The sequence below is a fragment of the Anguilla anguilla genome, chromosome 14, assembly GCF_013347855.1.
Source record: "Anguilla anguilla isolate fAngAng1 chromosome 14, fAngAng1.pri, whole genome shotgun sequence".
Classification (NCBI taxonomy): domain Eukaryota; kingdom Metazoa; phylum Chordata; class Actinopteri; order Anguilliformes; family Anguillidae; genus Anguilla; species Anguilla anguilla.
Genome location: NC_049214.1, coordinates 21262844 through 21275993, shown reverse-complemented (window position 1 = coordinate 21275993; position 13150 = coordinate 21262844). Strand labels below are relative to the sequence as shown.

At 45.2% G+C, this 13150-nt stretch overlaps 1 protein-coding gene across 7 annotated transcripts in view; it reads right to left on the bottom strand.

The window, feature by feature from the left end:
* The window catches only part of LOC118212409 (WD repeat-containing protein 7), a 161564-nt gene that overhangs the window by 21597 nt on the left and 126817 nt on the right, over positions 1 to 13150 (bottom strand). For all 7 annotated transcript variants that reach the window (XM_035390244.1, XM_035390245.1, XM_035390246.1 and 4 more), the window contains 4 exons: positions 9480 to 9597; positions 8404 to 8553; positions 8002 to 8084; positions 7598 to 7697 (listed from right to left, as the gene is read on the bottom strand). In XM_035390244.1, coding sequence (XP_035246135.1) covers positions 7598 to 7697; positions 8002 to 8084; positions 8404 to 8553; positions 9480 to 9597 — 451 coding nt within the window. The remainder of the gene's footprint in view (positions 1 to 7597; positions 7698 to 8001; positions 8085 to 8403; positions 8554 to 9479; positions 9598 to 13150) is intronic.

Sequence of the window (13150 nt, the reverse complement as noted above, 5' to 3'; positions counted from 1 at the left end):
CATCAAATGCTTTTTTTTTTTAAATCCTCAGCTACTACAGTACGAAAGATGTTTTCTTAAATGTACCTTTTTACAGTATTACAAACACTATGAATTACTGAACTGAGCCACAGTGGTCTGTTCATCATTTAACCTCATTAAGCACTAAAAATCTGAATTCATTTTTGCATCTTGTAAGCTAAACTGGGATATAAACTGTGCACTTATTAGTGTACAGAAGGGAATCACGCACACAAGAACGCGTACGCGCACATACTCATACACACACATGTACACATGCACGCATGCATTCACACGCTCATACACACACGTACGCACGAACCAGCACACACGTACGCACAGACCAGCACACACGTACGTACTCACACACTCACACACATGCATGCACTCAAATTCAAATTCCATTATTTAATTTCATATTTCAATAATAACCTGATGCAAGAGACATGCATTTGCTCTGTTGACAAAACTGTTTCCCACATTCAAATGTGTTAAATGTACTGTGATAAAAGTCATTTATTTCCGAAAGACAGCACAGCAAATTGGCGCGCAAAAAAATCAAGACTGGCTGTTTTTTCAACTGGTTGTTATGCTCAGAAAGACGGGCCCTTCTCCCCCCATCGGTTTTTAATTTTCGGGAGACGCGCGGGGGAAAGAGGCGGCGGCCGCGGCTGAGGCGGCGCGCGTTATCCTGTGTTTTATTATGATTGTCATGGCGACGGGGTGAAAAATGGAGAGCCACAGGCAGTAGCTGCAACCGAGTCAATAATGCTCACAGAGACATTGTGTAGCTTATCAACAGCAGAACCCCTGCCTCGCGTCTCACCACCACCAGCTGAAGGGCGAATCAATACGGCCAAGGAAAGGACACTGACCCCGCTCCCTTTCCCACAATACACCATCAATATTACAAAAAAGGACCCAAAAATGTCACCTTTTTATTTCATCCCCAGCTATCTGCTGGGCACTGGCAACTCCTTTCAAAGGAGCCCGAGAAAAGAGGGGATTTGTTTTATCCCCCTGGGCAATTTTATTTCCCCCCAAAAGCTCTGTTTTGTGAGGGGCAAAGATTTCAGGCGATACACAGCCCTTGGTAACAGATTTAGACGGACGAGGCGTCTTACGCGGCAGCGAGCCTAAACGCGATGACCTTGTTTCCAAGCACAACATGGAAAGTTTGCTGCTCCGGTCGTATCCCTTTGAAATCTATCAGCTGTGAAAACTGATGTGCTTAAAATGTAATCACTGAACACAATGGTTACGAGGCGATCGGGGGGGGGGGGGGACGCAGATTTCGGGGGGATACATCGCTGAAGGATTACAGAGTGGTGTGTGTGTGTGTGTGTGTGTGTGCTATGTTCAATAAAACATCATTCCAGCACAGCATGCCTTTGTTTTTCCAGGTAAAAGCTTTGTTTACTTTGAATTCTCACTTTGCGTAGCCTTAAATAATAGCTCGGTGGCTAAGGGGCAGAGAGCAGGAGAAAGGGAGGAGAGGGAGAGCGGAGGTCTGTTTGAGAGGGTAATAGATTTTGCACAGTGGTTGGGCTCTGACTGCTGTTCTGTATCCCCCTATCTAAAATTAATAACTGAAATCAAATCAGGCAATCAGCACACATGAGCAGGGGATTATATAAGGGCATGGAAACCAAAATTGCATTGCATAATTCATTGTCATGACACACACACTATTTATGGATCTACAGGCAGAACGGAAGACAGACACGCACACACGCACACAGAGTAATGGCGTGTGCACTCATGCACTTCCATACGTATGGCTCACAAAAACACAAAAATTCTACGCACAAAAATACTAAATAAATAGATATAGATACACAGTCACAAACACACACACACACATAAACACATGTGCTTGCGCGTGCACACACAAATAAAAAATAAAAAAACATACTAGCACATGCGCGCGTGCATACACACACACACACACACACACACACACACAAATAAACAGAATAAACAGCAATTCTGACAGCCAAAACATCTGAGTACTCCCAATACTGCACAGAGAAATAGTATACATTTTACACATAATGCTTTTCCAACAAATGCAATGATCTCATCTATTAATGATCACATTCATGTATTATGTAAAAAATAAGCTCCCAGAAATGCAATACTGCATCATATTTCAGCTGAGGGCCGACAGCAAGAGAGTGGTCCACAAATTTGAGGTGATGGCTATAAAGGGATTCACCAGAAAATGAACCTATCCATTTTAACTATAGTGTCCATTACTAAGGAGTTCATGGCAACTAAGACAGCCACTATTTTTCTAGGAGGAGGATGTTGTGTTAGAAAACTATTTCAGGAGTCCATTTAAAACCAAGGGCAACAACAAGGTATTTTCAGTAATTAGCGTTAAGTGTCGAGAGGCACAGATGGATAGAAGATATCAAGGCTACGTTTAGTGTAATGACAGCAGTGAGGGTATTAATTTCAGCAGAGGTGGTTTATAAGAGAGGGTTATTGCATAGTTTGGGCTGTTGAAATCTAGCTTGATAGAGGGACAGGGAAGAGTGAAAAGTAGTGTGGTACAAAGTGATCGGGAAGGACAAAAGCATTAAAAGGGGGGTGGGGGGTGCACAGTAGCTTTTTGGGTTTGAGAAAATCTAAATGTCAAAGAAATTTCAGGGGTTGACTCTCTAAATGATTTACTCTATGGCAGTGAAGCCACTGGGGACAAATGATCATTGAGCAGTCAGCTCTGATGCATTTGGTCAAGGTTCCGTCCTAGAATTCTAACTGGAGTCAAAGCGACTTTAATAAGTCGAGAGAATGTATTTCAAAAATAATACAGACTGGGCACATTGTCTACATAATAAAGCTGCTCATGGAAAGTGGAGCAAAGTCAAAGGGGTTATTCTTCATGGCAGTGTAAATTAGCTCAGAAATTAAGAAAAATAAGCCAAAGAGTGGTGTCCACAGTGGAGGAATACATCTTCATAGGAGAGTTTGAAACAACAGAAGAGAATTCATGAAGTGTATTCTTTTTTAAAACACAGTCTGGGGAGAAACAGGGTAGAAAGTCATAACACGAGTGCAAAGAGTAAAAAGGAATAAGGAAGTTAAAAGAATCTTTGAAATGCTGATTTCCCAAGATGCAAAAAGAAATCTCAAACAGTTTTTCTCTATTGTAGCAGGAAGGTTAAGAGAGGTTTTGGACTTTAGACTTTGGATTAATTTGATAAAAACCATTTCATAAAATTCCACAAGAGACTCATTGCTAAAAGCAGTAGAAATGAAGAAATTAAGCATAGTTATTTCAGAGAGGGCTTTAAATTGTCTACCAGGTGGAACGGGAAAGGCAACGGAAGGATGGATCATGCCTTAGCATGGGGCTGAAGGAAGAGCAGCTTGGTGGATGAGTGCTAGGACATGATCTTGACAGAGATGTTCATAGCAAAATACTTTTAGAATTACTTTTTTGAATTTAGAATAGAATTACTGTGTTTGATGATGCAAAACTTTCGTGTTTTGCATTTTGAATTCAACAATGGTATCTAGACAGTAGTGCACAAACGGTAATCCGGGAGCCAATATATCACTAAATATGCACCGATATCAGGAAGCATTTCTACACAAGGAGTCGTAAATAGGTGGATGAGGCTGACAGGTCATGTGGAAGGGGAACAGATCCTCAAAGTATTCAAGTCCAGGATAGATACTCTAGTCTGCAGGTAAATGACAGGCCTAGATTGGCTGAACAGCCTGATTGCATCATTACGTATACTTATGGGATTGTGCTCAATGAACATTCATGTCATTCAGCACAGAAAATAAACAGTTGAAAAGAAAATCGCAAAATCTGATGAAAGGTGTTTCGCTAAGATAGCGCAAAAACTTGCTAAAGTCTCAATTTCATAAGATTTCAGCTATAATCTTTTTAGTGTCAGCAAAGTGAAGTCAAAAGAACGTACAAAAGAATGTACAAAACACTGATTCCAGGGGTGCGTGAAATAATAAAATACAACTATCTGGCAACATCTACAAATGTCTCACCAACTATTAATACATTATGGTAATCAGTGTAGCGTTAATGGTAGCACGTATACAAGGGCTCAGGCTTACATTATTTTCAAGGACAACTGCTAGATGCTCTGAAAATTCAGATTTAATTTCCATTTGTATGTCAGTTATGCTAAGTAAAATGCACAGACAAACCCTCTATCTTTGGCTGTTAATGTGAGATTTCTGGCGAAATATGAAGCCATCTGTGCCTAGAGCAGAATGGGACATTTCAGTCTGTAAGGTGTGCAGGTGCTGGATCCTAAAAAAAACTGAAATCCCTATAGCTGAGAGTGGCTTGGACTGAGGACAAGGTCATATTCCTTCCATTCCTCCTTCACACAAGCACGTTCTAAGCTTTGCTGTGTAGCCCCAGCTCTCAATACAATCACATAAGACTATTCTCTTTAAAGTACTGTGAACATTTGAAAGGGAATGCCTAAAACAGGCTTTTAAGCTAAGATGAAGAAATGCAGCCAATGATACTAAAATAATAACCTCAAAACACAGCCACGTACAGCAGAAGTTACCTATTTTTAATGGTGTACCTGCACCCACCTATACCAATATATCACCCCCAGTGTATACATAGATACAGTATCTTTACATAGCACTGCAGCAGGAAACTAACTTTAGTAACATTATTACAAAGAAGGTGTGCTCTATGGGCACTGCAACCAGAGAGGCTTAAGTCTGATGCGCAAGTGTGAGCTACTATGGCTAACAAGCTATGCAGAACCACGTGTCAGCACCCAGGATACTGTTGAAAACAATTACAAATAAATCAATGATTTTACGAATGTATGGACCGCATGTTTCATAATTAATTCCAAGTAGCCTGTGAAGACCCTCCATGCTCCTCGGGACGCATATTATAATTCAACAACAGACAAAAATGTATCCCAAACAGTTCATAACAGCTATTGAGCTCTGTCATTACATCACTCAGATATAACTATACTTCTGAATAAACCTGAATATCTGTAATTTTTTTTTAGCCATTTTCACTGCTCGTAAATATTAATATAATATTAATATCAATAGTAATATATTAGGGAGACAACAAAGAACCATGAAACAAACTGAGGAACAAACTGTCAAGAGGCAAGATGGTGCTTCTTTGACATCCCCTGAAACACCAGTTCGAGACCTAGCCATCAGGAAGAAGACAAGGACGGCACTCAACAGCTTAGTGCTAACATCTGTTTGCCTCGTCAATGACACACCACACCTCCATTTTAAAGTTTAATTTCATTTTTAGAATTAGTGTTGTCCAAAATGTATTTTTGTGTTAAGTGCTTTAGTTCTATGCAATTTATGTATGAAAGTTCTGACTACAATTTCTTTAATGGAACTCTACATTTCTAACTTGTAATGATAGTAATGCAATTTAGTCATCTCTAAATGCAATCTCTGTCATTTTATTTCATAATGCAATTTGTGTAAAATGTTTATTTAATTTCTTACATGCCGCCTACTTCACCTAAGTTCCCTCTGGGAAAAATTAGGCTAAGTTACTCTATTCAATTTTATTCTCGTATTTGATTTGTATAAATATATATATCCTGCATATTTGTACATAATAAAACATCTCTTCCTTAATGACGTGTCATTTTAGGACAGTGGGGAAAAATGAAAAATCGCAGTAAGAATATTTGTAAGACGGTGAACCCAAAAATCAGTTCCACCATTATGCATCATCAGTGACTCAAAGATTCAGCGTTTTGCTGAAGGGTGTGAGCTCTGTTCATATAGCCAATGGTAGCCTGTCCCATTATGGGGCTCATTCTACCATCGCTATGTCATACCCTCAGAGACACAATGTTGTCAGTGCAGGGAAGATGCATGAGGAATTTACCACAGTAAGCAGGGACTCTATTGGTCTCAAAATGACATAGTTCAATGTAAAGAAGAAAAACCAAGACACATAAACCCAACTAAAGTAGGACCTCTTACTCATTTATAGTGCAGCTAAATAATTCATTTACCAGCACATGAAAAGCAAAGCACCTTTTGAATACACCAAGTGTAATAGACCAGCGAAGGCCTTGGAAGAGACAAACTTAAGCCAATGACACCACCTGTCAGCAGGCCCGAGAGCAGGAGAGACTAGGGGCTGTGCACACAGCTGACGTGTACATGCCTTAGCAGTGAATAATATTCAGAGTTCTCACATCCTCATCATTGGCTCCATCCCACAAAGGGCAGGCCTGTACCAGCAGCATCCCCAGAAAGACTCATACAGCTGGGCCTGCATAGAACTGGGTAGGCCAGAACTACCTACAGGTTGGCATTCCCAATCGGGGTTTGGTGGTTCTGCCAAGATAAATGCCTGGGCTAGGAGGACACTATTCAAATGGCCGGGGCCACCCCGGCCCAGCTGTTGCTACGCGGTCAGTCTGTGAATGCGCACACCAGTCGACTCACTCTGAGAATTTGGATTTCCGGACATAGAAAATAAATTATGCTAAAAATAAATAATGGATAATGCAAAAAAACAGGAATGTTCTTTAGGCTACGATATTTTGGTATGTGTTTTGGAAAGGTGAGCAACCCGTTACTGCACAGGAAGGTGTGGCGCCTTTGTATAAATGTACTGTGAAGCACCTGTGAAGCACAATCATGGCGCGGTGAAGCGGGTACAAACACACACAGCGCGCACGCCTGGTGCAGTGGGAGAGAAGTGAATTTACCCCGACAACACCGACCCTTCTGAAAATGCTCAGAGAAATCAAGAGTGCCCTTCAAGCACGTCCTTGAAAGCACCGCAGTGCTGGAGTCCCAGGCTGCCCCTCAGAGGTTACAGAGCGGGGGGGGCGGGGGGGGGGGGAGACGGCTGGGGCTGAAATCACTGCAATTTGCTCCACTCATCGGACCTGAAAGACCGGAGAACATCCTGACAGAGGCGGTCGGAGACGAGCCGGCGAAAGCGTGTTTAGAGCCAGCGAGGCTAAGTTAGCGCCGATCAATACCGCCAACGTTTTCTCAGAAGGCCGTGTTCGCAGATACCCATCTCCAGACGGAGAGGACCACACGACATCGCCGCTCAGCACCTGCGATTCCAGCCGGCCGCCCCATCCTCCCCGTCTCACGCTCCCCGCCCTTCAGGCGTCAATCCTCCTATCGCTGCCGACGGCCATGCCGGGGGGACTCGGCCCGGAGGGACGTCCCTCCGTTCAGGTGCACTGGGTGAGAGGGGCCCCCGTGTTAAGGACCCCCTCCTGGCCTTATTGACTCCCACTGACTCCCTCTCACAGGAGGTCTGACGTCCTTGCAGATTACCACGGGTCACCCGCCTCATCACACTGGCTCTTATAGGGGGTAGTGGGAATGACCAGCCCTTTGCCGCACTGGCTCTTATAGGGGGTAGTGGGAATGACCAGCCCTTTGCCACACTGGCTCTTATAGGGGGTAGTGGGAATGACCAGACCTTTGCCACACTGGCTCTTATGGGGGGTAGTGGGAATGACCAGCCCTGCTCCACACTGGCTCTTATAGGGGGTAGTGGGAATGACCAGCCCTGCTCCACACTGGCTCTTATAGGGGGTAGCAGCAGGGTGGGACCTACCTGGCACTTCCCAGTACGGACATCGTAGAGAGCAACCGATCCCTGGCGCGCCCCCACAGCAATCCTATGACTGCGGTCACAGTAGCTCACCATGTAGAACCTGCACCCAGAGCAAAGAGATACAACAATACAACATGGACATCTAGTACAGAGGAGAATACAGTGCAGCAGTATAGGAAAGACAGACTGGCCATTATGGGATTGAACACTGACACTCAAACAAAGATGACAGGAAGCACTGAGACCAGCCTGCTGGTGGCAGCACATAACTACTGAGACTCACCTGCAGATGGCAGGAAGCTCTGAGACTCACCTGCAGATGGCAGGAAGCTCTGAGACTCACCTGTAGATGGCAGGAAGCTCTGAGCCTCACCTGCAGATGGTGAGGAAGCTCTGAGACTCACCTGCAGATGGCAGGGAAGCATTCCTGCAGGCCTTTCTTCTTCACCAGAGATCCCTCCATGCAGTACATGATGATGTCCATCACCTGAGGGAGGAAAGAGCAGTAGACGAATGAGTCCTCAATAAATCAATGCTTCTCTAAGGTTCTCTAAGACATGCTAATAAGAATCTGAAAATGAAATCAGCAAAAGCATTGGGCAGATGAACTAAAATACACCCCAGGCTGTATCCTACAGCACAAGTCTGATTTTAGACAGGATCAAGGATGGATGGATCAAACCAAGCGTTTTTCCAGAGCCTGATTTTGTGAGAGAGGAACCCTACTGTCGGTGCCCACGAGGATAAGAAGGCCCAAGCTGGCCTCTCTCCACAGTGGCCAGCGCTGGGAGCACGGCCTCTCTCACCTCCACCAGCAGGTCCACCACGTCGCCGGGCATCTTCTCGATGAGGATCTCGATGACGCGCAGGATCTCGGCCTTGGCTCGGGCCAGCGTGGTGGTGTGCACGTTCTGCTGGGACTGTGTGTTAGCCTGCAGGGCTGTGTGTCTGTGCACCTGTGGAAACGGAGAGGATCAGGACTGCACCATGCAGGGCAGGTCATATGATAATCTGCCCACGTCCACACAACCTTCATCCCACCGGGAGGGCCAAGCAAGAGCACACACCTCCTTTACAGGAACAGAGTAAACTCCCATGAAAGGAGTGAAGGATTTGTGAAGGTGATTATTTGGAGATAGGGAATGATGAGGTGGAGGGATTCTGAGGGCCGTATCAGGGGTTTGGGCCAGGCTATGAGGATTCCCTTCCTTAAGTACCATGGGATCCCTCAGAACTAACGTGACTTAAGACCACAGAGTCTCATCTGAAAGGTGACACATCCCATAGCACAGTATCCATCGCTGCACATGCAGTATTGGATTCACAGCACTAATAGGAAACAGCACCCCTTACAGGCCACTGTCTAACCAAGTGTTCAGCTTCAGCTGTCCAAACAAAATGGCTATCAGGTGGTATGGCTGGTGGTAGTGAAAAATATAAGTGTGGGGAAAAAAATCCATATTTCCACCTTGAAAACATTCTTACACTGCCGATCTTAGTTTCAAGGCCAAACCATGCATAACATTGATTTTTTTTTTCCCCCAACATGTAATGGATTTCAGAATCCCTATTTGAACAGGCACACTTGATAAAGTGGGATGTGGGTATTCATCAGGCGTAATGAATGGGCATATGTACACGGATAAAGAGCGACCACTCAGCGGCCAGCTCTTTCTTCCCCGTAAGCCTGCTTGACTCCGGCGGACCTCATGGGTCTGCCATCAAACAGAGCCTGGGGCCCCAGTGCCAAAGGGACGGGGGGGTGGGGGCAGGGGGAGAGGGGACACGGCGGGAGAAGAGCGCCAAGTCACAAAGAGGGCGTTCCTCTCAGGCTAATTTTTTTGGGGAGGGGGGGAGCGTGGGGGCGGGGGGGGTCTCTCACCTCCCTGGCGATGGTCGTTATGAAAGCCGGTGGTCTGGCCGTGGCGATGAGCGAGAGAGCGTGCCGGGCAGAGCGTGCCGAGTCCGCGGCGGGGTTGAGGGGCAGCCCCATTGTGATGCTAACCAGGCAGAGGACAAAGGGAGGGGAAATCAAAAGGACGGAGCGTCAGAAATATAGAGTGAAAAGATTAGACACAGCTTATAATGTCAGTTCAAGGTCAATGGGATCACCGAGACGCTGCCTGTATAATGGACTCCCGACAATGCTCCATAATTAGGGGCCTGGGTGTTCCAGTGTCAACAACACGGGCCCGACAATTAAGCGTGGAAATTGAAAAATAGTTTGTGCATCTGTCGCGAATGTAAAGGGGCCCTTGTTAACAAATTACCCGCCGCCCGCGTGAATATGTATCAGCTGTGGTGCGGTCATGCGGCCCGGCCTGGAAGTCGCCGGGGGTTTCTGTGATGGGGGAACAAATGCTCTTTTGACACGCTGCCAAACCAATCGCGAGCGGGAGAGCTGCCCCACGGCTACTGTAAAAAAAAAAAAAAAAAAGCACCCAGCCGCTCTCAAGGTCAGTCAGAGCCGGGCGGATACCTGCGAGCCACATCAGAAACAGCCCTGACCCGCCCGCACCGCCAGAGGTACACACAGCCACACGCTCCTAATCCGCGTCACTCATCGCCTCGGCTGAGAGGTTATTCATGGAAGAGATATGAAACCATACCGGCATTAAGGCCCACTTTAATGACTACACACAGTACGCCGCAAAACACACACACATCGGTAAAACACATACATTAAGAACGTATCAATAAAACATACACTTATGAAAAAAAGACTATTCCAACTCTTCGATCATTTATATCAACTAATATTATTAAATACACAAACTGATAAGTGACTTAAAATAATATGCATCACAAAGCTATTACTTGTTTTCCAGGCCATTTTCGCCCCAAAATTCTGCTTTGCAAGTCTTTGCTCTTTAATGATTTTTTTTTTACCCATTTATTATTTTTGGTATGCCCTTTATTTGGATCACAGTCAGTTTAAAACGCGTTTGCACGGGGAGAAATATAAGAAAGGCAACGGAAGGAGGACCACAGCAATGACAGGCGCACGGAGACCCTTCCCTGCAGCAGCCCAGTATCAGCCTCCTTCATCTGCCAGCAGCTTTGATTTCCATCAGGCCAGATTGATAAGGCATATCTGGCCCGGTTACCTGCACGCAGAGCGCGGGCCCCAGCCGGCACGCTTTAAAATAAAACTGCGCCCCTGAGAGCGGACGGGCCAGAGCCAGCCGCTAATTTCTGCTCTTATCGTCCAGCGGTGTCCTGCTTTTATTATTATTATTTTTAAGGTTGTTTAACAAAGTATTTATAGCTTTGGATAATAGGGAAGGCTGGAGGCACAGAGATTCTGAGTTGAGTTATTGATTGTGTGTGTGTGTGAGTGTGTGTGTGAGAGAGTGGGGAGAGACAGAGACAGAGAGGAGAGAAGGAGAGAGAGAGAGGGAGACAGAGACAGATAGAGAGGGGGGACAGAGAGAGGGAAAAAATCTATTATCGTGATTGCGTGCTTTGCTTTTTTCCATCGCTGCGATGCAGAGGACGGGCGCGCAGCCACGTCTCCACGGCGACTCCCCGGCGATACCGGGGTGCTCCTCGGGGAGCCGGGCGGCACAGCCTCGCACCCCTAAAAAGTGACGTGTGTGCCGGGGCAGGGAGAATAGGGGCGGAGCAGAGTGGACGAGGGCAGGGGGGCCGGGCAGGGGCGGGGAGTGCTCAGATAGGCCCCATTGTCTCGGGGCCCCGTGGGCCCCGGGGCCCCGGCTCACCTGCTGCTGCCCAGTAGCCCTCCCTCTCTCCCTGCTCAAAGCGGGGCGCGGGGGGCGCGCGGGGGGCAGCCTGGGCGGGCCCCTCCTTTGTGCTGAGCAGAATGGGCCTCCGGGCAAAAGCATCCCTGCGCGAAATCAACCTGAAGCCTGTCCCTTTCACCTTCCCCTGGAACTGCACTGCGTCCACCCGCGGCTAGCAGCAAACCGCTAACAGAGCTGACAAAGGCTCAGGCCACCATATGCGCCTGTACAGTACTATAAATACCATACCGATGCGTAACTGTGACTAAGTGCAATATCAAACGCACCCTCACTAAATCTGAATATGTAATAAAAGGGCAGAACGTGCATGGATGTGCAAAAAAAATCACATTGCAATATTTCTATAATGTAAGGATGATTATGAAATATCTTGAGATGTTTAATTGCCTCAGCACTATTTCACGTGATACAAACATTGATGTTAAACCCTAAACATTCAGAGGAAAAATGTTTGAAAAGCACAAATAAGCAAAACAGCCGAATTAGCAGAACAGCCGATCAGTTTAGTGTGGGGTACACCACACACATTAGCAGCAATGATACTTGGATTTCATTTGCATGCCATGCATTTATTGTGATTTGCAGGATATCTTTGCAATTACAATGCACATAAAATTAAACCACTAAAAATATTTTTTAAATGAACAAAGTATTGCCCACCCACGTTGCAGAAAGGAATTTCTCAGGATGGAAAAAGTAGCGGCAAAAGAGAGACAAAAAGAGAGAAAGAAAGAGAAAGTGAGAGAGAGCGAGAGAGAGAGGTTGCAACCCAACAAGAAGAGTGTGCCTACCAATCTATGATAACACGGATGCCACTGAATTTGTTGTATTGACCTGAAGAAGAATCGGTTGTTCTTCACACTCTGATCTCCACAGAGAGTTCCTCATTTATGCTTCCTGGTAAGCGACAGGCCCCGCCCCATCAGAAACCCAGAAAGAATGGATTTCACCCCTAGAGCTCTGAGCCTTTCAGCATGCACCAATATACCTATATATATATATACTCATACCATGAACAAAACCAGCACATCTCAAACTCCCACTCTCTACCATCTTCAGTCTTATATACACACCAAAATACACAAACAAGCACACACGCACATTTGAACAAACACACACGCACGGACATGCACACCTGGACATACACACACACACACACTCTCTCTCTTTGCACACGCACGCATGCACACACACACCAACTGGTGTCCCTCTAAACTGTTCCATGACGTTTTTCTCCTGAACTGCCTCAGTATCCGACAGATGTACCCCTGACCAATCTGAGCCGAGTCATTTATTTTTATCTGAGTCTGAAACATCTGCACTTTGCTCAAATTCTCCCTCGCCTCTACAACTGATTTAGCCTGTATAAATAAAAACGATTTTTGTTGCACAAGGAAATAATACACATCGCCAGTGAAAATCTGATAAACCCATAAATAAGACCATATGGTGTGCATGCAAGCATGTGTAAATATTTTTAAAATAGCTAAATGTGCCTTTTGAATCATTCTTTGAGACAATTCTATAAACGTATATATGCAACCTTACTTCATTTACAACAAATTTACAGTGCTGTAAATGAAAAAGGTGAAAAACTAAAACTGAAGTTATCGATGGCTAAATAGTTTGAAATAATTCCACTTAGTCAAGCAATGAAATCAATCTTAAGATAAAAAATTAAACAACAACAAAATAAAAAAAGTGAAACTGCTCAGACAATTTACACAAACACTTTTAATATTCCCTTTTAAATTCAGTTTTCATTTTGGCATTGTCAGACACTATAGTC